Source organism: Octodon degus, unplaced genomic scaffold, assembly GCF_000260255.1.
Source record: "Octodon degus isolate 3935 unplaced genomic scaffold, OctDeg1.0 scaffold00261, whole genome shotgun sequence".
NCBI classification, from domain to species: domain Eukaryota; kingdom Metazoa; phylum Chordata; class Mammalia; order Rodentia; family Octodontidae; genus Octodon; species Octodon degus.
Window position 1 is genome coordinate 1,312,770 of NW_004524837.1, and position 27,146 is coordinate 1,339,915.

General features: G+C 47.8%; 1 protein-coding gene across 2 annotated transcripts in view; it reads right to left on the reverse strand.

Annotated features, from left to right (window-relative positions):
• Nucleotides 1-27,146, reverse strand: part of Rps6ka2 (ribosomal protein S6 kinase A2) — a 225,531-nt gene that overhangs the window by 75,828 nt on the left and 122,557 nt on the right. For both annotated transcript variants that reach the window (XM_023706495.1, XM_004646223.2), the window contains exons 2-3: nt 18,391-18,507; nt 11,065-11,146 (exon numbers count right to left, since the gene is read on the reverse strand). In XM_023706495.1, the coding sequence (XP_023562263.1) occupies nt 11,065-11,146; nt 18,391-18,507 (199 nt within the window). The remainder of the gene's footprint in view (nt 1-11,064; nt 11,147-18,390; nt 18,508-27,146) is intronic.

Sequence of the window (27,146 nt, forward strand, 5' to 3'; positions counted from 1 at the left end):
GCTTCTATTTAAAAAAAATAAATTCACTTGTACTAAAAATAAATAAGTAAATGTTATAGGTACGTGAATTCAACAAAATATTCCTGAGTGTCTAGGGTTTTTTTTTTCCAATACTGGGGCTTGAACCCAAGGCCTTTACATCCCTGAACTTTTTATTTTGACACAAGGTCTCACTAAATCACTGATTTTCTCAGATTGGCTTTCAATCTGTGATCGTCCTGCCTCAGCTTCCCTTACTGCTGGAATCACAGGCAGGCTTGTGCCACACACCTGGCTACTGTGTGTCCATTAAGATGTTTCTAGATGAAACGAGCAATGGAATTGGTGGACTGAATAAAGAAAGGACCCTCCATAGTGTGGCTGGGTGCTGAGGCCTCAATGGGACAGAAGGGCAGAGCAAGAGCCCTACTCCCTGTTTAATCTGTGACCGTCCTCAGCTCCAGCCCTCAGATACAGGTGCCCTTGGCTCTACCGTCTCCAAATTTAGACCAGGACTTAGAGAGGTGCCACTTACCTCTCCCCAAGTCCTCAGGTTTGAGATCCAGATCTGGACCCACACTGCACTGTGGAATTCTCAGGTCTTTGGACCTGGACTGAGCTGCGCCACCAGCTTCCCTGGCTTTGTAGCTGGCAGCTGGCAGTGGGTGCGACTTCTCAGCCCCCCACACATAGGCCAGAGCGCAAGGCCCTGATGCAGAGCAGCTTCAAAGGAGAGAACCCTGGTGCCCACAGGGCCTTCAGTCCCAGTGGGCTCTGCTCCCTGCCCATGTCCTGCTGTGCTCTGCCGACCCAGTGTAGCTCAGTGGACCTTTGTTTGCACCTCTGTAGGACAGGTGACACCAAACCTTGGAGTTGGCAGCTTGAATCTGTCCTCTAAGCACTAGGAATATAACAGCCCTGATGCATGCTTTCCTCCACCTTGATTTCAAGTGTGGGGTCCAGGCCGAGCCACGGGGGTCATGGGTCAAACATGGGGTGACCCATCCCCTAAAGACTTGAGGCAGGGCTGTGGAGACCTAAGCCCTATGACAATGCTCTGGAGGAAGACAGACCATTAGGAAGACAGAACACAGGCCCCATGGGGCCTGCAGGGCAGAGCACCAAGCTAAGGGAGGCTGTTCAGGCGTCTAAGGTTTAATGCTGTTTGTCCTGTTGGGTTTTGGACTTACTTGGGACCATGACTCCTTTCCCCTTTTTGCTTCTCCCTTTTGAAATGGGAATGTCTGTCCCATCATTATATTTTGAAATTTCTAAGTTTGATTTCACAGTTGAGAAGAATAATTTGCATCAGGTTGAATTGTGTTTAAACCTCACCCACATCTGGTGTGCATTAGATGGTGTACTTTAGACTTTTGGGTTGATGCTGCAGAGAACTTAAGACTCTCAGGGCTGTTGGGATGGGTGCACAATAAATATATTGTGTAGGTTTTTAATTGAAATACTTTTGGGTATCAGGGATTGAACTCAGGACCTTGCGCTTGCCAGGCAGGTGCTTATGCTGCTGAGCTATCTCCCCAGCTGTGGTACACTTTTGACATACACAATGATATTCATCCTAGGGAATTTGTACCTGCACATAATATATCTTCATTCTTCTTTGTGTAGGTTTAAAGGACACAGAACTTGGGGGAGCAGAGGCAAAATTCTGCAGACTGAATGTTTATGTCCCCTTAAATCCACATGTTGAAACTTAATCCCTAAGGTGATAGTGTTAGGAGGTGGGTGCTTAGGAAGTGACTGTCGACAGTGGAGCCCCAGGAATGGGACTAGTGTCCTTATAAAAGAGATCCCCGAGAACTCATTCACTTCTTCTGCCATGTGAAAACGTCATGAACAGATAGCCATTTATAAGCCGGGATGCCTGGCTCCCATCAGACACCAAATCTGCTAGATCCTTGCCCTTGGACTTCCAGCCTCCAGAATGGAAATGCATTTCTGTTGTCAGAAGTTACTCAGCTACAGTGTCCTGTTATATGAGCCCAAGTGACTAATACACATATTCTAATGTTACAGCACGCCATATTGTATTGTCTTACTATGACTTTCAAAGAAAATGAAAGGTAAAATAACAATAAATGCAATTCTGCTGGTCACTGTGAAGATGAGAAATGGCCTGCTAAGTACATCTAAGACAGTCTGTGTGTGTGTGTGTGTGTGTGTGTGTGTGTGCGCGCATGCACCTAGCACTCACTACACTGAGTCCCTGTGTACACTAGCCCATGAGCATGACAGCACATGGCTCTGCACACGCATCGACTGAGCACATGCACCCTGACTGCCGAAGAACAGGGTGCACTCACAGACCCGGTGTTGTTTTTTGTTTGATGCAGCACACAAGAGAATTTGGAGGAAACTGAGCTGGTGGGCAGCTCTGCAGCCGGAGACCGGTCGGTGCTAGGGCGCTGGCTCTGTGATGAGCTGCATAATCCCCGAGGTGTGTCACTGGACCCCGCCTCTCTTTAGCCACAAATGGTTCTTGAGTATGAAATGACATTTTGAGAAGTCCCTCAGGTGCAGAATAAGAATCCATCTTCACAACATAGCTTTCAGCTTTGCAAGGTTTAACTCAGAAAAAAATCTGGTTCCCATGAGCAGTTGTGCTGCTAAACATTGGAGGGTGAAAACACTTTACAGGTAAGTACTCCAAAGAAAAAAGAATAGAAGAAAACAGTGGGTGATGATGACGCCGTCACGGCGACCTCCAGGACAGGTGTGACTCCCCAGGCTGGTCTCCTTGCTTCAAAGGAGACCAGCCTGGTTATTTCACTAACTTCCTCACAGAGGACCTTTCTGTTTCTAAAGCCGAAACCCACCAGCCTTCAATAGTTACGCTGCATCACTAGTAAGATGATACACAGGGAAAATAGTTATTTCCTACTTTCACTATCTATACCTCAAGAAACCCGATTCTGGTCCACTGGCAGGCAGCTCAACAGTGGGTCCAAGCCAACACATAATGAAGGTGTCAGTCAGAACACACACACACACACACACACACACACACACACACACACACCCCTCTTGGAAAACTCAGAGCAAAACTCACAAATGGCTCACGGGGTATTATGGTTTGAATCTAAACCTTCCCCAAGAGGCTCATATGTTCAGAAGTGGGACATCTGGAAGGGATTAGATTATAAGGGCTTTTACTTCAGTGGATTAATCCGTGGATAGGTTAATAATCAGAAGGCATTAGAGGGAGGGGTTAGAGTCACAGGCTGGTACCTATCTGCAGGGCATGGCTCATGGAGGTCTGGCCTTGGAGGCTCTATCTTGTCTCTGGCTCCTTTGTCTTTGGCTCTTGTCTCCTCTCTGCATGAAGTGAAGAGCTTTCCTTTCCCACACCCTTCTGTCTTGTTTCTACCTCACCACAGGCCTAAAAGCAATGAAGCCAGTCAACCACAGGATGAAACCATAAGGCAAAATATATCCCTTCCCTTCAAGGTGTTTAAGGTGTCACAGTGACAGCTAAAACAGGAAGAATTATTTTGTTCACTTTTTGTCTTAGGAAATTTACTACAAAATTAAGTCCCTTGACTAGTAAAGAGCCTAAGGGCAGTAGCTAGGGAGTAGCTTTCAGAGGAGAAATTCAGGGGGTCTGGCGCCCAGGAGCATGGGAGCCCAGGTGGAGGGCAGCTACCACAGGCTCAGCACAGAGCTGGTCGCCACCATCACCAAGCGACAGGACTTGGAGTAATTTTGCTGCTTTGTGCCTCAGTTTCTCCATTTGTAAAATACCATTTGTCCCACTAAAAAAGAAGAGGCTCTTCAAATTTGCCTTATATTCTCCTGCAACCTGAAATTATTCCAATGGGAATCACAAGAAATAAATGCATTAGCAGGGAAATGCAATCTGTTCAGACTCGGGCAGCCACTAATACCTGGCTTCATAGTGCGTCAGTGTTTTCTAGTGAAGCAACGAGGCTCAGAGAGAAACAGAGACAGAGGTCCTGGAAACAACATTCTGGGGGCTGGAACCAACTGCCCCAGCTCCGATTGAGTACTGTTTCAGGATGCCATAATCAGCAGCATTGTCACCAGTGTGTATGTGAGCGTGGGTCACCACAGTCAGTCCTGCACACCATTTGTGTCTGCTTCTCATGGAGAGGACAGAGCAACACCAGAAAGGGCGTCAGCTGGCAGGTCCAGCTTAGGCCCCGCCTCTCTCTGCCTTTCCTGGTATCCGTGCTGCCACACGACCTCCTCGGCCACTCAGCCATCAAGAGGCCCAGTTATGACACGGTAACTGTTGATTCATTACATCATGCACTCACACGTGTCTGGCCAGGATGGCATGGCTTTCCTTCACAGTTGAAGGACACAGCCCCCCTCCTCTGAAGAAGGGAATGGGTATCACCTCTGAGCTGAGGAAGCGGACTTGCAGGGAAAACAGGTGGACCTTGAGGAGGCATAAAAATGCAGGTAAACCCCATCAGGAAATCATTCCCACAGAGAAACGCCTAGCATGACAAACTGCACATTGTGGAAAGGTCCACAGAGGAGAGAGGCACAAGCACAGGAGAGTCCTGCGGGCGAGTGCACCGGTGGTCTCCTTTTGCTTCTGGCCCTCGTGCTCCTGAGTCACACACAGACTCTTGTCAAAATGACTACAGCTCAACCAAGACACAATTCCTTCTACCAGGCGGCAGTTCCCCTTGAGCCCTCTCCTCTCAAGCAGACCCAACAAATGAGGCTCTATTGTCACCCGGGGTCTGAAGAGATCCTGCAAAGACAAGCTGGGACCTAAAATTTCCCCATGGAATAGGTCCGGCAACTCTCAACAGAGAAAAGCACTTAGGGATGCGTCAGGGGCACAGGCAGAGGATTAGGCAGGGTTAGAAAGGAAGCAAAAGGAGGGAAGAGACATCATCCTGAGAAGCTAAGGGAGGCTGAGCTCTGATGGAGAGGATCAGACTGGCTGCTGACAAACAAGATCAGCTTTTCTGGATTAACTGGGCAGGGCAGTGGGGCTCAGGTCATCATTTCAGTTTTGCTCTGGCAAGACAGCTCCCAGCCAGGCCTGGTTGCTTGAGAGGGTACTGCGGCCCCGTAGGATGACAATTTCTTGTTCCCACCACCTATCAGGGAAGTGCCATGTTACACACATCAGAGACACTGAGGAGATTTGGGATTCCCCTGCTCAGCCCCACTGACTTAGATCCTCCAGGAGTGGCCCCTGGCAGCAGCAGCAGTTTGTGATGGTCCTCAGGCAAGTCAGGCTTGCAGCCAGGGGGAGAACTACAGCTTCCAGGAGGGTTCCTAAGGCAGGTAACAATCAGACAGTCCCAGGCCAGGAAGCGCCAGCTCAGGGAGGTGCGACTGTCAGACAGGCTCCTTTGAAGCACAGGGCGGGTGGGCGCTCCGAGGAACTGCTATATTTGGAACACATGATACCTAACTGTTACCTGTGATCACTCTGTGTCAGTCATGAGGTGGAAACTGTGAAGCCAAAGAAGATGGAGATCTTGAAGGGTCTTTGGCAGCCTCATCCCGCAGAGGGTGGGGAAGAGCACTGAGCCGCGGGGCCTGGTGGAGGGCTTACAGGCCCAGCTCTTTCTTCCTCAGCGGGAAGCAGGCAGCATCCCCTTAGGCAGGATGTGTCATCTTTCTAGAGAAAGGAGGGGGCTGAGCTTGATGCTGCAGGCTCATTTAAAGGTAAAATAGAGCTGTCAGGAGCCATTATCCGTGCTGCCCATGCCGAGTTAAGTGGACTCCCACTGACAACAGCCCTTCCTCTGCACACATGACAATCACCGCATTTGTGAGGAGCTATCTGGAGTTTTAAAATTATTTCCACAAGCTCCAGCCCCTTTGTCATTTTCCCTTTAGAGAGTGATGGTACTGTGCAAGTGCACCGCGTTTTCCCCGGGCAGCTCTGCTCTCCACCCCATTGTTCAGGGTGATTAACTGGCTTACAGATGGGGGTGGGGTGGGGTGGGGTGGGGCGGGGCCGGGGCTGACAGGGTGGGGATAAGTTACTGGGCACTTGAATAACTCTGCTTAATGGATTTCAGAGGTGTCAGAGCTAAAACTCGTGTAAATGCTGGTTTGAGGAGACTCCCCTCTGCCTCCCTGTGGAGGTGGCTCAAGTTAGGAAGGGTGGGTGACTTCTGGAGGCTGAGCCCAGGCAGAGAACACCATTCTCCTCTCTGTGTGGCCTCTGCTCCATGGTGAGACCCTGTGGTTCTCACATACAGAGCCCTGCTTTGTGAAGTTTTCCACTTTTCTCTTGAGAAAATGAGCTCCAATGAGATTTCTAGAAACAATACCCATTCCCTTAGTGATGGCCCATTATAGAAAGCTGAAACACCATAGGATATAAAAATACAATGACTTTTCAAGCTGACTTGGAAAGAAGCACAAGGAAATGAAAGATTTTTCACTCTATGTGCATTTTCACAATATGAAAACTTTTATGGTTTCCCTTCCCCTGCACATTGCCAGACACGACATCCACCGACTTGTGCTTCTTAGGGTCAGAGTGACCTGTTCTCAGGTCATGGCTTGACATGAGATGGGTCACCAGGTCAGTAGAGGAGCCAGGCCTGGTCAGGAGAGGGAAGAGGCCAGGATCTGCCAGGTGTCAAGGTCTCTGAGTCCTTGTTACTGAGCTTTTGCCTGCTGACCCATACCAGAGTAATCATGACCGTATCTCCAAAGCATGACCAACTTAAGGAAGACCTTTAGGACACACTGTAGAGGAGGCCTCTGTTGCTTGATTGTTGGGTCCTCCTCAGTGTCCTGAGGGAGGGTCCTCTCCTACCACCACCACGGCTGCCACCCCACTGAACCAACCACAGCCTTAAGGGGGCCCCAGCAGCAAATCAGGGAAGGGTTCATTCTCCTCATGGGCCCTTGATTAGTGATGCCACAGGAGGTAAGGTGGCTGCACTGGTGGAGCTCCTGGCTCTTAGGAATCTGATGTCGAAGCCGACCATGACCTTCAGGGAAATCTCCCAGAACATGCAGCCAGCCTTTGGCACTGATGTGAAGGAAGGGCACCCTCCCTGCACTCTTATTCCTTGCCCCAACCCTGGGTCTCATCTTTGATGGGGTGGTGGCTGATGACCAGCGCATGCCTAGGTCCAGCCTCCCGATAACTGAACTAGTATCATCTTCACTCCAGACAAGCATGGGAAGTATGGAGTGGGAAGTGTGCAGTGGGGTGGGGCTGTGCCCTGGGAGGGAGCACTTCACTTATGGGGAAGCCTGACAATTCATCACTGAGTATTTGGTGTAGGAACAGTAGCTGGGGCACTGGCAGGTATGCAGTAGTGGCCTTCGTCCAGCTCCTGTGGGGTCAAAGGGCCCACACTGAAACCAGCAAGAAGTCCTAGAATTTTTGGCCAAGGCCAAAGATACCACTGTCAGTACTTTTCCTATCTGTCACAAGGAGGGTTTAGCAGATGAAGAAGAGAGAACCCAATTCCCAGTGCCTGAGAAACGGTGGTGCTAGGGCCAGGACCAGGGCCTGGGCACATTCCAGGGCCACTTCCTGCAGCTTTTCCTATTTCATATAACTTTTGAGGCAGATTCTTCAGTCCATGTTGGCAAGGAGCGTTCATTATTCTACATAGTGTAGATACAGAATGGGGATTGGACAAATTTGGTAGATGCCATCTTTGCATTTCTGTTCTATATGGGTGACTTGAAGATATTTTCTTTTAATATTTATTCACACTCTTCCTTTAAATAGGAGACTTAATTAACTTCAAGTTGTTCCCCCCCCTCCCCAGGGTCTCACTGTATAGTTCAGTTGGTCAAGTTCATGGAGAGCCTCCTCCCTCAACCTCCAGAGTGCTGGGACTATAGATTATAGTATGGGGCACACCACCATACCAGGCCCAAGTTGTAAATCTTTAACAGCATTGGTCACAAACATACCATTGCGTATACATATTAGGAGTTCTACAGAACAAACTGTAAAATCTTCCGTTCTATTTTGTAATTTAGATTAAGATAACTTGTCCCTGGTATAAAAACTTTCTTGGAACTGTGAAAAAAAATGGACACACTGAAGATTATTGTTCTAGAATATTTAAAAATAACTTTTAAGTATAAAATGTTCTTTATTTTACAAAAACTTTGTGGGTTTTGTTGTTGTTGAAAATTTTAAATACAGAGCATAGGGAATATATATATTTATATAGTTATATATATAGTTATATAGTTATATTATAGAATATATAGTTATATAGCTACCTATAACTCTGCCCTTCAGACAGAACCTCAGTATCTATCCCTCCTTCACCATAAGCATGCATTGCACATGTGTTTGTGGTGGCTCAGGTGCCCAGTGACACCATGCTCAGCCTGTGACATGGCTCCAGCTCCTGGTGATTCTGTGCCAGGCTGGTCAGCAGCCCGTCCTCAAGGGCGATTGGGTTGGACTGTAGACAAATGTGAATGTTTATGCATCCACGGAGACTGAAACCCCGAGAGGACGTGCTCTGCGTGTGAGGTCAGGGTCAAGCCTGATGGAGTTTCGCTCTGACTAAACACAGAGCACGGCTTCCTGGCCCCTGCCTGGGCTGCACTCCAGGCCCTGGACTGGATGTCCTGCTCCGAGCTCAGAGCAGCTTCCCTCTCTGCTTCTTCCTTCCCTCCCCTCTGCTCTGGCCAGGAGGGGCAGAGCACACTGAGGGGGAAGAAGAACTGGGAGGCAGGGAAACAAGGAGCTGCTCAGGTTAGTTCCCACAGCCAGAAGGGGTAGCGCAGAAGCTGGAAGATGGTTCCTGAGAGCACTCTGACTGTCAGGACAGACACCTCTGCTTCCACCATGCTTTGCCTTTGCGTAGGTCTGAGGCAGTAGGCCACCACCGAAGTCAATTTTAAAGCATTTGCATCCTCCAGAGGAAGCCCCAGGCCCATGAATGGGCACTGTGTGTCTCTAACCTGCCAGGCCAGCAGCCACTAACCCGGGACTCTGCCTCTAGGGCTCCCCGGTGCTGGACTTCCACGCAGGTGGAATCCCACAATACATGTGGCACTGTGTGGCTTTCACTCAGAACCTTGTTTTCAAGGTCCATCCATGCTTTTGGGAGTATCACAGACCACGCTATTCTCCCCTTCCAGTTGGGGGCATTTAGTTGTCCCCAGTTTGGGCTATTGTGAAGTGACCAGCGCTACTGTGAACATTCCTGTTGATGTAGCTACATATTGTGCTTCTCTTAGTTATTTCTGAGTGGAATATCTGGGCTATGTGGTAATCTGTGCTTAGCCTTTTGAGGAATTGCAAGAGAAGTTTGTTTTTTGGCCATTCAGATGATCCTGAATTAGAAAATGTCTAACGTAATATGTTTCTATGAGACAACTTTTAAGTGATTATTTTATTAAAAGTTGGGTACAGAAAGTCAAAACTTGTTATTGTTTTTTACATCTTTTCATCCACAAAGATTCTGTAAAATAATATTGCAATGAATATCTTGGAATATTTGGTCATGATAAACAACTGTAGGAACATAACTGTTCAATAATAAAGGTTAATTCTAGACAGCATAGCTTAAATTATGTCACTATTGGTAACACTTGACTAAAAACTCAAGTTCCTAAAATAAACTAGGATGTCCCTCAGGTACTTTTTATGTACATAAGAGTTACTGGAACAACTTGTTTAAGAAGCCAAATTCTAAGCTCTGCTTCTAAGAGACTCTGACCCAGAAGTCTGTGTTTACAAGGACCTCCCCCCAAAACACACAGGTGACAGATGCAGCTCTACAAGGGCCACGGCCTGGGGTTTGCATTTTCTCACCATTGGTTGTGCTCATGACATCAGAATGGTTTCTCTCTTGTATAGGAATAATCATCCATCCTTTAATCCTTGGGCCGCACCTTCTAACCCCTTCTGGGATCACCTCACTTGGAAGAGTTCTTTCCTCCTTTGTATACCTAAGATTTGCAGTCTGTGCACATTTGACCCATGCATTTATTGCCCTAGATTATTAGTTATATGTGGTTCTGAATGTATGTCTTATCTCCCCAGGTGGAGAGCAAGTGGCAGAGAATGCCACATTCCTTGTATGGCTCTCCTTGCTGCTGCCAAGGGCACTGTGTGTTAAGACCTAAAGGTCTAAATGCTGCTTTTCATTGACATGTCTAGCTGTACAGGGCTCTGGATGCTTAACCACAAGCATTCCTGGTCTTGCCAAATAAGCTCCGTCCAGGAGGAAGGACTCCACCCCACTGGTCCCCCCTAAGCTGGGCCAGCTGGACCCCATCTGGATTGCCACCCATCAGGCTTTTCTTTCCTGGAAGGCCCAGAACCACCACACAGGCCAGCTCCATCCTCTGCAGGAGCCCAGGGGTGCCTCACCCCTCTGTTCCTACACAGCTGCCTCCACAAGCCTTGCTCTCCAGTGCTACCCCTGGGGACCCATGGTGCTCTCTTTGGGGGCAGGGGTGGCACAGGAAGCTAATTAACTGCAAGCTCTCAACTGTCTGGTGCAGGTGTGTGCACTGGGCCACTTGTTGTATGCAGGTGGGATTCCCTCCCAGCCCAACCGCGTGGGTAGGGCTCATCAGAGCAGAGCAGGAGCTGGGGTGGCCTTGGGCAGTGTCTTCCTTTTGACCCTCTGCTAGCTTTTTACACTTCACTTGGTGCATGGGAAAGCTAGGAGACTGGGGCCCAGCTGGGGACTCAATCTCTAACTCCCAGTCATTGGCCACCAAAGGGAAGGCCGCATGCTGAGCCGCGTCCTCTGGGAACTGAGCAGTCCAGCTGAGCGATGGAATCGGGCTGTCTCACCACTCAGCCATAACAACCTGCCTCCCCCTTGCTGCTCTTTTCCCCACATGGCTCTCTCCGGAGGAACATATGTAGGAGACTGGTATTTATGCAATATGGCTCTTTTCTGAAAACTGCACAGATTTTGTAGGAATATTTTAAATATCCAGGGAAATGTTTACACTGTTTATTATCAATCAGAGAGCCATGCACATGGGATATTACTCTGGAGACAGCTTCAGACATCACGCACGTGGAGAAGAATCAACGATCCCTCCCACAACAGGGCAGGAGCGGCCACGACACGTTTCACAAGCAGCCAGGCTTCGTGAGACCCTTACCTTTCAGGGTGGCTTTCTTAAGAACCTTCATGGCGTAGAGCTGTCCAGCGTCAGACCCTGTGACCTTCCTCACCAGGAACACCTGAGAAGCAGCAAATGTTTGCAGCTGATGAGATTACAAGCTCACTCTTCCTATCGACTAACACAGGGGCACATACAAATGTCTAGGAATATTCCAGTAACATGAACACCATAGGAAACCTGAAACCCTCTCCAGCATGGAGGGTGCAGGAAAAACTCCTTTTCTGTGGCTCCTTAATAAATATGGTCACATGTTTGTAGGAAGAACTGACTGAGATTGTTTGTTGTTGTGCTTTTGTTTTTTTTTTTTTTTTTTTTTTTTTTTGTACTAGGAATCAAATTTAGGACCTTGCACTTGCCAGCAGGTGCTTATGCTGCCCAGCTATCTCTGGGCCTAAACTGACTGTTTTTGATACATCAACTTCCTCTTTGATGTGAGAAGTATCATCCCAGCCTTTTTTTTTTTTTTGAAGCTTTAGGAAAACAAAGTATTTAGAAGTTTTAAAGGAGATAATTTGCTCTATTTTAAACATGCTTCTCGGGGCTGGGGAGAGAGCTTAGAGGCATAAAGTGCCTGCTCAGCAAGTGCTAGGTCCTGAGTTCAATTCCTGGTATGGAAAAAAAAAAAAAAAAAAGACTTGTGTAAATCCTGTACCCATGAAGACAGCTCAGTTTAGCAGACCACACAGAACACACAAAAGAGGCCCAAATGTGACAGCATGCCGGCTTCTCCTTCTCTGAACTCCCTGTGGCTGCATGCTGGCCTGGGAGGCTTAGGTGCATAGACGGTGCAGCGCACGGGCGACCTGGTCCCACCTTTCAGAAGCTCTTTTCTTAAAATCAGGAAAACAAGCAATGCAACAAACAGGTGATTGCACCAAGCTGACTTTAAAGTCATCTTAATGGTTTCTGGGCAAAATCAGGTAAGAAAAATCCTTTACAGAAAAAAAAAAAAAAAAAAAAACCTTTTCATGTATATGAAGAAAATATTGACTTTCCTCATTGTATTTCTCAACAGAAACAAAGCTCTGCCCCTGTGACAGGGATCTGGCGAAGTGCTAGGAGGAAGTGATTGCATGTGGGCTATGACTTGAAGGGGGACGTTACAGTTTTCCTTCCCCGAATGTCTCCCTTACCAAGCCTTCGAAGCTAGAGCACTGGCCTCCATGCACCCACACACCTACTCCACGGGATGTTCTAGCTCTGTGTAGACTCAAAGTCCCCAGCCAGCCACAGAGGCAGAGCCTCTGTGAGCCCTGCACTTGGAGGGTAGGGTGGTAGCTCTCTGTCACAGGTCAAGATGTGTGTTCTGTAAGCCCAGCTCCACCATGTGAGGGAGGGGGAGACGGAGGGAAAGAGGGGGGAGGAGAGGGGGAGGGAGGCAGGGAGTGAGAGAGAGGGAGAGTAAAGGAGAGACAATTTACAGGGCACAGGGTGACACCAAGACACACGGGAGCAGGGGAGAAGACACAAGGCCCAGCACAGAAACACGCATCCATGGAACTTGAGCATCAGTCCCACATCTATGCCAGGAGCCACAGGAGCAGTTAGCTGCCTCTTGACTCTGGCGTTGCCCTTGTCTGTTCCTGAAATGCGAAGCAGAGATGCACAGAAGCAGACAAACAGAACTCTTCCCTTCCCTTCCCTTCCCTTCCCTTCCCTTCCCTTCCCTTCCCTTCCCTTCCCTTCCCTCCTCTCCTGTCCTGTCCTGTCCTGTCCTGTCCTGTCCTGTCCTCTCCCCTCCCCTCCCTTCCTCTCCCTTCCTCTCCCCTCCCCTCCCCTCCCCTTCCCTCCTCTCCCCCCACCTCCTGAGTCTTGCTAAATTACCCAGGTGAGGCTAGAATTTACAACTCTCCTGTTTCAGCCTCTCCAAGGGCTAGGATTTATAGAGTTGTGCCACAGTTGTACCTGGTTTCTTTAGGGATTTTGGACATGTTTTCTCTGAGAATTACTTCTGCAGAAGTGTGCAGTGTCTGCACATACTTCTGGCATTTCTCCACAGCTGCCTATGGGCGTGAGGTGAGGCTGTGATGTTGTCACGCTTACCCTCGTGAACTGCCTGTACAGAGGCGATGGGGCCCTGGGCTCTTCCGTAGGACCCAGGGTCTCTGCTGTGCCCCCTTCCCTGTCCTGCTTTAGCCAAGAAATTACTGTGGATAGAAGGACTAAGCTGCCTTAGGGAACATCCTGCTGGCCAAGGACACTCCTTCTGCGTGTGCGGAGGAGCTTGTGGATGGGTGTGACCGCAGTGACGGATGAGACTGCAGTGGTCAGAAGAAGGCGATTTTACAGAGGAAATACGTTGGTGCTTGACTCCGGAATGTCTCTGTTCTTTTTGTTCTCTCTCTCTCTTTTTTTTAAATGTCTCTGTTCTGTGAGTCTTGGCAAGCAGCGGGCTACACAGTTTCAGTTTCCATCTGCTGCCATAATTGCATCGCTCTTCCGGCCATGCAGGGAACCTCCTGCATCCCCTTCATCTGGTGATTAGTGTTGCTGTGGGGGGCCTCTGACTCTCACCCCCGATGGCTGGGTTACTGGGAAGCAGAAGGCCAGGCAGGGAGACCTAGCAAGTGCGTCCTGGGTTTCCAGGGGCCGTGGGACTGAGGAGCAGCCGCTGAGCGCCCATCAGGCCACGTGGGAGGGGTGAGGCCATAGGCTGAGCACAGAGGGGCTGCCACGCACCCGCCTGCGCATCCTTGTGGTGGTGGGCGCGTGCGCGGCTCTGCCTGAGTCTCTCTGGGTGCTTGCTGTGGGACAGGTGTCCTCAGCTGCTGCCCTCAGCTGCTGCCTGACCCCTGGGTGGACACCAGCTGGTAGACAGAAGAATCCCTCTACTGTACAGCAGTGAGGTAACATAAGCCCAAGAAGAGGCGTCTCTGGAGCTGGAAGAGAGACAACACAGCAAAAGCCCTCTTTCAAGGTGGGAAGGAGAAAAGAGCACTGTGCATAGAGGAGGTGGGCTTGTTCAGTCAGCCTCGGAAGTGTCCACAGTCGATCTTGCTCGCCTCCTCTTTCTCCAGCCCCTGACAAGGTAAGGTGCCACGGCTTGAACATGTCCCAGGACTCTTGTGATGGAGTCTCGATGCCTAGTGTGTTGATGTGGAAGGTGGGGCCAGGTGCTAGGGCACGAGGATGCCTGCTGCATGCTGAGTCTCGGCTCCTCTTTCAGGAGCGGGTTAGCGGATCTCTCTGGTGGCTTTGTTCAAAATATAGCCAGATGCTTTGTACCTGCTCTTCTCCTCTGCCATGAGATGCCCGCCACCATGTGGGATGCAACCTTTACCCAATGCCAGGAGACTCAGCTGCCATTTCCTTAGATGTCCCAGCCTCCAGAGCCATGAGCCAAATAAACTTCTGTTCTTTACAAATCACCCTGTCTTATTCTGTATAAATTCAGTTATGGCAACATAAAACAGACTAAGAAGAAGATATGACTGTATGAATTCAAAGAGCAGGGAAACCCCATTCCTCTGGTTTAAACTGAAAATACATCCACTTAGGCAGTGGGCAGCCACTAGCTACAGTTCAGTTTAAACAATGTCAAATTTTGCATAGATATTTACATAACCCCCTTTCTCTATTGTGTTCAGGCTTTACAAACAGGGTGCTTGATAGGAGGGCCACTTATCTACTTAAAAACAGGAACAATTCCATCCTATCAGTACTTATCAAGCTCCCACCGAGTGCCAGGCATTGCCTAGGTATTGTGGCAGGTACTCTCTGGGGCTGGCAGGGCGCCCAACAGGAGACACATGGCACCTTGAGATAACAGACAATATGCTGTCAATGGTTAAACAGGAAGTCAGTGATAAGTGGCACCCTGGGACTGCAGAAGGAGTCTCACTCAAGTACCACAGCCTGGGTTGCTTCACTTGCTCCTTGGTTCTGCTCATGTAACTTAGGAATCGATTTTGACGGAGTAAAGTAAGGTCCAAAACAATGCTGGCAATTTCAGTCAGTGTCATCACTGGATCTCTAACTCCTAACCCTGCTCTACATGCCACCTCATTGCATTTTTAGAACAGCTTCTGCAGCAGCTCAGCATTCCATAGCATCAAGACAACTGTGACAACCAAGGCCTGGTGACAGACATCACGTCATCCTGCACTGCTCCAAGTCGTCAGGGATCTCAGTCATCTGAAAACTCACTACTCAGTTTCCTCAGCCAACTTCTTCTCAGTGTGCGCTCAGTGCTGGCATGTGGCAGGTGGTCTGCAGAACGCTCCAACGGTGAGGCCTGGGCCAGCATGAACATGTTCAAGGGATGTCAGGGCGACAGCCCCTCTGATGGAGGGCAGTTGCAGACCACTGGCAGGCCACCCCTGGGTTGTCAGGATGCAGGGTCTGCACTGACTGGGGCAGAGATAACAGATGGAAGGAGGGCAGTGGGAGCTTTGTGGGATGAACATGCAGCGATCTCTCACCCCTTACAGGCATCCAAGAGAGGATTTCTCTTGACCAAGGACACAGCGCCTCTTACAGAGAGCAGGAGTAGGATCACATGGGGCAGCATAATGCATGGCACTGCCCCAACTTGTCACTGGTGTTGCCTTTATGAAGCACTCATAACAAACTTCCCTTTTGTCTGGACAAATATAATTTTTACTTATAACTTCCTTAGTTGCTAACACTGGCTCAAACCTATCCCAGGCAGCGCTGGGCTCCCAAGCACACCCTATCTCCCAGAGTCCAGAGCAGGTCAGTACACTGAGGAGACCTGAATGCATGTTCCAGGTCAGCTGTGGCTTGGACTAGCTGCTACAGACAATCTCAGAAAGTTGTGCTGGCCAGGTAGGAGCCTTGGCTCCAATATCCAAGGGAGCTTCCTGTCCCCTCCTTCTGTTTCTCCTCCAGACCATTATTCTTTTGTTTATTCCTCGAATAACAGTGACATTATATTGATAAGAGATTAGAAGTTGCCAGAGGTTGCAAAGGAAGTGTGCTATGTGTCACCAGCATTGTCATTCCCAGGAAATTCTGCTGAGTACCAGCATGTCACTTGCTGTTGCCCAAGGAATGTCTGTTTTATATTTATTTATTTGTTTTGCATTTAGTACAGAGTCTACAGGGTCTCACTACACAGATCAGACTCCTAGTGATCCTCCTGTTTTCAGCTTCCCAAACTCTGGGATTATAGGTGTGCACCACCACGCTCAGTCTTAATCGCCATCTCAGCGTGCCCGGGGGCAGGACCGGCATGGCATGGTCACCCTTCCTGCCCAGGGTGACAGTGATCTACTGACCATACTCACCCAGATGTCTTTGCCCTCATGGAACAGGACGCAGGCAATACCCTCCCCCCAAAAGCAGTTAAGGGGGAAGACCCTTGCCTGTGCTTTCAAATCATGGGCCTACAGACAGAATGGCTCCTCTTATACTTTTTCCTACTTTTCTGATGGACAAGATATTCATGGCCACCTTAAACAGGTTCTGTTATCTTGTTTTTAGTAATAGCTATTTATATCATGAGAAACTGAAATCTTTATTTCACTCTTTCCAAAAAGCCCACATGAACTAAGCTAATAGCCATTTTTTATAGACAAAAACTCATTGAATCCTGTTATATTCTTTATTCCACTCACATGTAGAAAAGAAAAAAAAATTGTTCTTTCTTAAAAGCACAACAAAAGATAAATTCTGAGGGCTGGCAAGGTAGCTCAGTGGACTAAGAGCCTGCTTAGGCAAGCACAGGGACTGGGGTTCCATCCCCGGCACCATACGCAGCCCCAGCCCTGACCCCAGGCGCCCTGAGCCTCCACCAAGATTGGGTGTGGTGGTGCACACCTGTAGCCCAGCACTGGGGAAGCTGAGACAGGAAGATCACTATGAGTCCTAGCTACATAGTGAGGCCTGGTACCAAATACATTTAAAAAAAAAGAAAAAAAGATAAATTCTGTAAATACTCAAAGTCAGGTGGTCTGTAAGTGATTACTCAGAAAATTAGCATACTTTTAATCCTACACTTGAATCACATTGGACTGTATCCAGTTCCCTTTTGACAGAGTCACATGAAGACTGATATTTGGGCTCCCATTTAGGGAATGGCTGGCTTTGTGGTACTCTATAATCACGGTTCATAGAGTACCATGCACATCTACTTAGTAGTTGACACCAAGGATGTAGAGAAATCAGCTATCCTTTGGAGTAAGGCACATGTCATAATCCAAAAGGCCTAACTGACTTCCTATCTCTTATGGATATAGCATTTTAAATGAAGAGCCAACATTTCTCATTTCCTGAAAGGAATTAGGTTTTATCACTACAATTGAGAGGGGAAAACAAAGGAAGCAAGAAGTTCCAGTGTACAAACGTGTTACGCAACTTCCAGATGGGACACATGTCTCATTTAATCTATAATGTAACCATCAGAAGCAGGTTATATCATCCTCACCTTATGGATGAGAAGACTGGGGCTTTGGGAAGCAAAATAGCTGTGTAGCTGATATGGATGGTAAGAGAAGAGCCAAGTTGCAGTCCTAGCATCCCTGACTCCTGGGGACCAATCCAGAGAAGCACTTTTCAGGGCTGGTCATCTAGCTCAGCGGATTAAAGCGACTTCAAGCAGACTCAGGGGCCTGGGGTACGATCCCCAGGCCTTCCATGCCGGCCCTGCCCCTGGGGCATGCTGAGATGGTGATTGAGACTGGGCCTGTTAGCACACCTTGTAATCCCAGCACTTGAGAGGCTGTAAACCAGAGAATCACTACAAGTCTTATCTAGTAGTGAGACCCTGAACACCCTGCAGGCCCTTCTCTAAAATAAAAAAAAAAAAAAGAACTAAAATTAGAAATTTCATTTGACTCAGCTAGTGCTTTCTAAGGATCTTCCCAAAAGAGCTAAAGGAATCGTACTACAGTAACCCATACTCGTGCTGCAGAGCAGACGTTGGTAGGAAAATGGATACACCCAGAAAATACAGGCTTAAGTGAAACACACCAGACAAGCAGAGAAGCAATTTTCCTTTTTTCTTTTTATTATTTTTTTCCCTTTCTTTTGGGAAATAGGTATTGAGGATGCACATTTAGCAATGCATTGACTGATGTTCAGTACCCTACTCCTCTGGTGACAGACCCAAGTGCAGAGAAGCCCCTAAAAAAGGGGAGAGATACCTACTGGCTTAGAGGGCTCAGCTCCGTGGTGATGGGATTCTAGCTGTGCGTTGCGTGCTCACAGCCCTGATGTGCACAGGATCTAATGAATGGCTGTGCCAAGCAAGGACCTGCAATTTCGGGCCCATCAGGCTCAGCCCAGGTGCCCTTTGTGTTCAGGAATGAGAACTTTGCATCAACCAAGAGTTTAACCTACCTTTCCATAGGATCCTTGTCCTAAAACCTTCAACAGCTCAAACTGGGAGGGGTCTGCCTTCTCAAATCCCTCCTTTACATGATGACTAATGTCGATTTCCTTCACAATGCCTTCTTCCTATAAGAGAGCAGAGGCACATGGTAAATACACTCCTCCATCCACCAGAATGCCCCTCCCGAGGTCCCCACAGTGCTATGCCTTGGACTTCTGGTTCTGGAGCCTGAAGTCAGCCCCATGCAGCCTTGTACCATCATCGCCAGCTATGTGAGCCACCAGGTGTCTGTGTCCTCTAGGGGCTTTGTCATTTGGTCTTACCAGTGCCACAGGAAAACCCAAGTGTACTACCAAGGAGATCCATTCTGCAACTTAATTATTTGGGCAGAAGTGTTTGTTGGTCGGGACGTATACAGCAGCTACAGAACCACATGGTCTAGGAGTGCTTTAGCCTGGGGCCATGGGCCGGCTCTCACAGTGAAGTGTTTCACAAGACACAGATGGCTTATTCCCTTTCTCCTCTTCACTCACACTCTCCCTGATATTTTTGACACAGATAATGTGAAAAATGCTTTCTTGCCATCCTACAGATTATATTTCAGAAACAGCACAGAAGATTTTCTGCCAGGCTAGAAACAAGATTTCTCCACAGGAAAAAGATCTTTTCATCTTCAAGCTAAAACCTTGACAGAAATTGCTGTGAATTTTCATTATAGGAGCTCCTGACTCAAAGATGCACAACTTCATTCCCACAAAGTGGGCAGGCTTTCTGCCTCCATAGCGCCACTTGGGAGTAGGGAAAAGGGAAAGCAGAGTTTCCCACACTAGAGCCCAGCCAGTCCCCGAGTTCATCCCTAGGCTTCCTGGAGATGCTGTTCCAAGCCACCCAGCTCTGTCCTCTCCTGGCTTGCCACAGTGTGGCCCAGCAACATGCAGGGCTGCTCCAGGAGGCCCACAGCAGGGCTCTTTATAGTCTTTCTGTTGCTCACAAAACTCTGAGGTGGAGATTTCCCCCCAGACTTGGTAACACAGCCCACCACGTCCTCTGACTTTAAAGTCATGTACTTCTTCCCAGATTTCACTGAAAGAGCAAAGATTTCAGATGAAATCTCAACAGTGATCATGGGCATTGTTACAATGTCTGGCAAATATAGTTAGTGACTTATGTCCACATGACTTCCTGTTTGCAAAGCAGAGGGGAAGGAGAGGCTGTACAGTTTCTTCTGGGGTCTCCATCTTGACACTTAAAAGAAATATTTCCATTTCTACATCGTTAAGGATTATTTGTAAAAATATATGTATAAACACTTAAAAATTGTAAAAGCAAACAATGAGTATCATCTCTTTGTCATTACTTTCTTTTTTTTTTTTTTTAATTTCAAAGCTCTTTTTTTTTTTTTCCAGAACTGACTATTGAACTCAGGCCCTTGCACTTGCCAGGCAAGTGCTTATTCTACCGAGCCATCTCCCCAGCACTGTCATTACTTTCTTAATAAAGAAGTTAAAAATATTGAGAGCATAGCTACCCAGTGGGTGCCATAGGGTGACTACAGATTTGGGATGCCACCTCTAGGGTACCTGGTGCTAGCCCAGGTCTACTTTCTGGACCTGTAGGACCACATGGGCCCAGAGCCTCTATGGTGAAATCTTTTAATCTATAACAGGGAAAAAGAAAAATCAACAGGAGGCCTTGGAGCTCTGTGTGTCACTGTGTCTACAAAGAAGATGTAAGAGATTGAATTCTCATTAGGAAAACAAAGCTAACAGCCAGGCTCAGAAAGTTCCCCAAGTCCCCTAGAATGTATGCTCTTTTTCCCTGCCACTGACCTACCAATGACAGGAAGGGATGGAAGATGATTTATCATTCACATAAGAAAACTAAACTTTTCTGTCACAAAACAATAGGTTGGGATTGTCCTTCATCTCCCTACAGGACTGCGGTAGGCACACAGGGGTGTGAGTCAGTCACACAGGTATCTTAGTGACAGCTGCACTACCAGGATGGTAACAATTCGCTGAGCACACTTTGGCAACCTCACTGCTGAAGAGAATGTTAAACTCTCTAACACCTACCATTTGGCTGTGGGTGGGGGAGAACAGGGCCAAGGACAAGGGTGTCAAGAAGTTCAGACTCCCTCTTTCCCGAAGAGTGTTTCACAACACTTATGTACTGAGGGGTTTTCAGATCATTCCTTCTCAGCAGCTCTTTTGGAAGGGCAGAAGTTCAAAGGTGTGGTAAATACAGTCACAGTCCCCTGGCTATGTCCGAGGGACACCACCTGACAGGCTTCCCCAGCAGACTGTCTGGCATCCAGCCAGTGCCTATCCACAGAGTAGGAGCCTGGTCCTGATTTGGCCCCTTAGGAGTTCTACCCACATCTCCTGTTCCAGGCTTCAGTGGCTTCGCACCAACAGAAATTTCTTAGAGCATCAGCCCAGCATCCCAGATAACCTCCCAGTTCTTGCACCCCCAGCACTCCCACCTCCATTTCCTCCTTCTTGAGGTAAGGCCCTAACATTCTGAATCAAAGATCTAAATACAAGTCTTCATCCAGCTTCGGCTGCATGCATATTCACCGTGTCAAAGAAGAAACAAACAGACTCAAAACATGTATACAATTTTACTTCCTACAATGACATTTAAAATTTCTCCCTTGATTATACTGCCAAACATTAACTTTCACTTAAAATTGATAAGTAGCTGGATATAGTGGTGCGTTCCTACAATACTAGCAAGCTGGGAGGCTGAGACAGGAGAATTACAAGTGTGAGCCCAGGTAAATTAGTGACTTAGTGAGATACTAACTCAAAAGAAAACAAAAAAACAAAAAAGATCTGGGAATTAGCTCAGAATGAAGGTCTGGGCTCAATCCCCAGTACTACAAAGAAAAGCTGATCAATAAGGTCTTTAACAACAAAGGACTGCAACAGTCAATAGAAAACATTCCCAGAGGGCCACACTTTCCGTTTTAGAGCTCTGCATTCACAACGATATTCTGGCTTGAACTTGTCCTGAGGAACAAGAATGGAAAATGAAACAAACGGTCTGGAGCTCAGGGGCAGCCCCTGCGGACTGCAGGCTCCATAAACCCGCAGCAGTCTGGATAACAGGGGTTGCCTCTGGGCAGGCTGCTCCTACCTGCCTCAGGCATCCGTGGGGTGCGTCATTTCCTGGTTATTGTCTCAGAAGGCAACTAGAATAAAAATATTATTCCTGCCTCGCTTTGAAATAATATCTTTTCTTTTCTCTTTTGTGAGGGAGGTTGTTGTATCCAGAACTCGATGTGGGCGTTAATGCCATTCCCTTAGGAAAATAAAGCCTATTTGTAAATCAGCTACTTATGAGGTGGTTGACGTTCGGATTTTAACACAGTGCCTGTGAAAGGTAACTTGAGAGGTGTGGGGAGAGAAGCTGGTTTCCTGATCAGGCTACTTTCACGGCAAAGACCCCCAGAGTGAGAGATAGAAAGTAGGATTCAGTTTATACAACATCCACGCATGACAAAATGAGGTGACAAGGAATTCTGCAAATCCCAGGCGAGCTGTGTTTGAAATCCTGACCAACTGCAGGGCCCTTCGGCTGGCCGGAAAAGGGCCAGAGCTGGCTCGCAGCCTGCAGCAGCTCGGCCTGGCTTTCTCTGGCCACACCCCTCCCCCTTTGGGGGATTTCCTATTCTGAGTCATCTGTGGTTCAGGTCATTAAAAGCATATTTATAAAAAGTACATATGAATTAAAAGTTGTGAAATAGTAATGAAAAATACTATTACATAAGACGCATAATAAAATGCTATTACATAAAATACATAATAAATAAATTTAGACAAGCGTTAGCTTTATTTTAGAAAAGAGCAAAGGTCATTTTAGAAATCACTAAATCACATGTGGGATATCAATTCCTAGAAAAATAATAGACTCTAGTATGAGGTGTGATTGAAACACATAGCAAATGTTTAAATTCAAAAATTTATTATGGTAAAAGACATATTGCCATTAATCTTCCTCATAGTACCCTCCTTCACTTCAAACACACTGTCTTGGTTAATTTTCTCTCATTGCTGGGACAAAATACCCAACACCCAGAGTTAAGGAAGGAAAGGTTTATTTAGCTCAAAGTTTGTGGCTGTTTCAGTCCATACGTGGCTGGCTCCAAGTCAGCACAAGGAAGAGGGCAGCCATTCATGGCGGCAGAAAACAGCAAGAGGAGAAAGGGAGGGGAAGCAGCACTGTAGGCAGTGGCAGAGAGCGAGCCCCTCCATTCCTCAGGCTGCATTCACACTCTCTGCCCCTAACCCCAGCATTGGATCACGAATTGCACACTCTAGAAGCCTGCTGCCTCAGGACTGCAAACACAAACTGTAACACACACTTATCCTATCATCCTTGCTACTTTCTGAAGCAGTTCTGGAAGTACTCTTTTGCGAGTGTCTTTTCATAGCTGCCTCAGTATCTTTTTTTTTTCCCCCTCAGTATCTTGAAGTAACTTAAAATGTCTACAGAAATCTCTGTCAAATAAAAACATGATGTTCTATCCTCATCGAACTAATTCACCAGACTTGGTACTGTGTGACTTTTATCTCTTCTCCAAAGTGAAAAGGACCACAAAAGTAAACATTTGGAGTTGATCGAGGACATGGAGGTAGCCACGACAGCACAATCAACTGAAGATACTCACAGGAAGCAGGTGGCTGAGCGCGGCGTGCTACGAGCTTAGAGCTGCTTCCCCTGGCTCCGCTCGTCAAGAAGCCAACAAACCATAAGGGCTCAGGGAGGAAATGCGCAAGCTACTCTTCAATGACACAAAATGTGACCTGCTCTCCCAGGAACACTTTTTTCTACAGATTCCCAGCCTGGCCACGGTACTCAAGGACACACAATCAGGGAAACTGGATGGACATGTAGCTGTCATGGCCAGACACACCAGGCAAGCACTCCACCACCAGGCTACATCCCCAGCCCTTGGACAAGGTCTTCTTGTGTGCATTCTCTGACAGGGGTTCCCTAGCTGACCACAGCCACACTTACAGCCTGGCTTCCACCACTCACCAGGACTGTTGCTGAGACATCAACCTCCCTATGTTACCATATAAGTGTCAGATCTAGTGATCAGATCAGTCTCCCGTGGCTCTGAACATGACAGACCACCCACCCTCCTGGACGTTCTCTCCTTCTAGAGTCCAGATTCCCTCTTCCGCTTCCAGGAGGTTTGGGGCCTTCACTCTCACTGTGACAGTATGGCTGTCACATCTCCATCTCCAGTTGGGGTCTTGCCCAAAACTATAGTTTCAGGGGCTGGGCATGGGCAAGTGTCTTGAGACACTTATATGTGAGAGATGCATGTGAGGCATGTTTGTGCACATGGAATCCATGTATGTGCACTTGAGGATTTGTGCAGGGTCATCTGAGGGCAACAGGCATGGTTTAAAGGTGGCCTGAGGTATGTCACAGGGCTCCTAGGGCACAATCTTAAGCTGCATAGGCAGTCAGTCACCTGTCTTCTGAGACAAAAGTGGCTCTGCTTGTTTTCCTCCTGTAGGCTGTAGCACTTACCCAGGTTTTGCTCTGAGTATGCTTCACTAGACCCAGACTTCTGAATATACTTATATACTTAAAAAAAAGACATTTCTTTTCTTTCTTTTTTGGTGGAACTGGGGATTGAACTCAGGCCTTTGAGCATGCCAGGGAAGCACTTATTCTACTGAGCCATCTCCCTGACCCTAAAAAAGACATTTCATCCAGTACTTTTGTTCTAAACGCAGGGGCTGGCCACACCAGTTATACTGCAGTGCTGAAAGTTAAGTTCCAGAAAGCTTCAATAGTGGAGAAAATAACTTCGGGGGGCTTCTGAACCTCCTGCAGAAACCAGTAAGCAAGCAAGCCTCCCAAGGGTACAGAGGTATGTCCATGGGAGGAATGCTCCATCCCTGCTCTTGCTTGATGCCTTGAGAGCCTGCAGTTTTCACTATGAGTAAAGCTGACTGTACCCGTGCACGTAAGTGGCTCACTAGGAACACCCTCCAGGAGGCTGTCACTGAACATATTATTCCAATAGAGGAAATACAGCTAAATCTTTGACTCACAGACTCTTAGAACCAGAAGGATCCATCTTCTTTTAGATGGGCTGGGCTTCTTGCTCATGGAGTCAGGAGTCTAACCTACAAGCAGAGTTCAGATCTCATGGTGCCAGAATCTACTCTGGCCAAGACCTAGGGAATGTCTGAGGTAAGGACCTCTCAGGCCCAGATCTTCTCTGCTCTTTAGACTCCCTGTGTGGGTCCCAGAAAGTGTGTCCCTTTCACTGGCAACAGTAACATAACTTGAAATCACAGGCCCAACTGCGCTCGTCCAATCTCTTTTCTAGAAAATGCTTTCTGCAGATGCGATCATTACCATCTCTGAAAGGACTGATCCAGGCTGAGCCACTTGGTACAAGCAAGAGCTAAAACAAGGCTGGGCACAGGGGCACCTGCGGGATGCCAGGTAAAACAAAAGTCTTTTATTTCAGTATAGATCTGCTACAGAATCATAGGAGGATGGAAAGCAGTTAGAGAAGGGAAGGAAGGGAAACTGGAAGGGTTGGATGAAATGTCAAGACAGAAGATAGAAGTTCTGAAATTTCAGCAGGGTGACACAGTACACTAAGCCGAAGGAACAGAGACCTGATTGGTTGCTTGGGACCCACTTTCCATCCCTGGTAGTGCTCAAGGATAGCAGTATGGTTTCGATGATAGATGATCCTATGCTACACAGGGAGCTGCAGAATCCTAGTGGGGCCGGAATTGTAACCACACGGCTGAGCACTCTTTTTTCATCTACCAGAAATGTCTTATCTTCTTTGCTCTACAAAAGATTAGGAACACAGGAGTGGTCATGTAGGTACCTACAGGGATGACAGAAAACAAGGACTAGGCCTGTGGTCTGTGACTGAGGACTCCCTTTCAGAGAGATGTCTTAGGCAAGCCACTAGCCAATGTCCCCATCTCACCTTGGCTTAAGGCACTGTCCTGTGATACCACAACCCTGGGAGAAGAGCCCTGAGGGGAAGAGAACATGAAGACCAACAGAAACCAGTAGCTATACTTTTTTTATACTCAAAATCAAACGTCAATCTTCCCTCCTTGACTCCAACTGATTTTGGTTATTAAGGCCAAATAACCCCTACCCCATTTTCTCTCTGTTTCTGAATGAAAACTCCACTCTCCTCACCAGCACGGTCTCCCATTGTCCCCACCGACAGCCTGTGCTCCTCAATCTATCTTTCAGAGCCTCATCTGCTGGTAGTTTCATCAGTTATCACCTATGCAATGGGGCTCTGAAAGCTAGGCTTTGAGCAGATGGAGCCCGATTGATGTGGGACCACCTTTCCACGACAGTGTCCCGGGAGCAGTCCTACTGAAACCCAGGAGGGATTCAGAACTGTTCTGAGGATGGGCTGGTCCTTGGTGGTGCTTCAGTCCCCAGCTTTCTGAGAAGGCAGTGTGCTGGAACAGCATCCCGACAGGCCATCCTTGCAGATCCTAGAAAGTTCTACCTTGTCTTAATGGTTTTACTGCAAGGAAGAGCTCCTCCGACCTGCGGACATGGAGAGTTGTTATCTATTGATGTGTGCTTATTGGCATGTACGGAAGGATTTCACAAGCACTTTAAAGTTGGGTGTGGATGGAAAATAGGAGCCCATGGGTAAAGCTCCAGAGCGGCTTCCTGTGGGACACACAGGCTTGCTAGGCCAGCTGCTGCAGGGCTGGGGCGCTGCCTGTGGGGCTAACCAGATCTGCATTCCTGAGTGCAGTGCTGACAGTAAGGCCAAGAAGGAGCCTCAGATGGCAGCAGCCAGGAGCAGGCCTGCTGTGCGCAGACAGAACTTGCTTAGGCTACTCACTTACAGTATGTCACTATAATGGAGAAAATCGCACTTTGCTCTTTCCTCAATACTTTCTAAACATCTTTGCTTTGGATGTGAGTGTGTAGAATGAGCTGGTGACACAGGTTTTTAAGTCACAAACAATGAACCTATATGTGGTAAGCTGCCCGATCAGCATAGATAAGAAGTGACATTCCAGTGGAACACACAGAGACATATCTAGTTCTGATTTTTTAAAAATGCATTTAGTACGGGGTCACATGGTCTGTCCACACAGGTTGGACTCGTAGTGATTCTCCTGTGCTCAGCCTCCCAAGTGCTGCGATTGCAGGCGTGCACTACCACGTGCAGTCCCAGTAGCCATCTCAGCATGCCTCCGGGGCGAAGCTGGCACAGCCCCCCAGGGGACCAAATCCTGCGCCTGTCTAAACATTTCCGATTTCTTTTACCAGAAAAGACAAAAACCCACTTTCTCCAAATACCACCTTCTGTACTCTCATTCACCTCTCTGTTTCTGATGTGATACCCTTGTTCTTTTTCAGAGTCAACATCTTGGTAAATGTTTGGTAGTGTGTTAACTACTGTGATGTTTCTGACAAAGAAGAGTAAGGGAATCTCAGGGAAATATCTGAAATAAAAAGAAAAAGCGCATCTGGTGAACATCTGGTTTTTAAGAACTTTGAAGGTAGGTTCTTCACTCCCACCATGTGATCTCTGTATTCCAGGAGCTAGGCAGAGGTAGTGGCTGTTCTGACTTGGTTATCATAACCCATCAGAACAACACTTGGCCTAAGCACATGAGAGACTGTGTCTTGGTCCTTCTCTCCAGCAATCAACGAACCCAGGCCTGATGCTCTGAGCTTCTCAGCAAATAGAAAAAAAGTCGCTGGGTCACTGCACAGA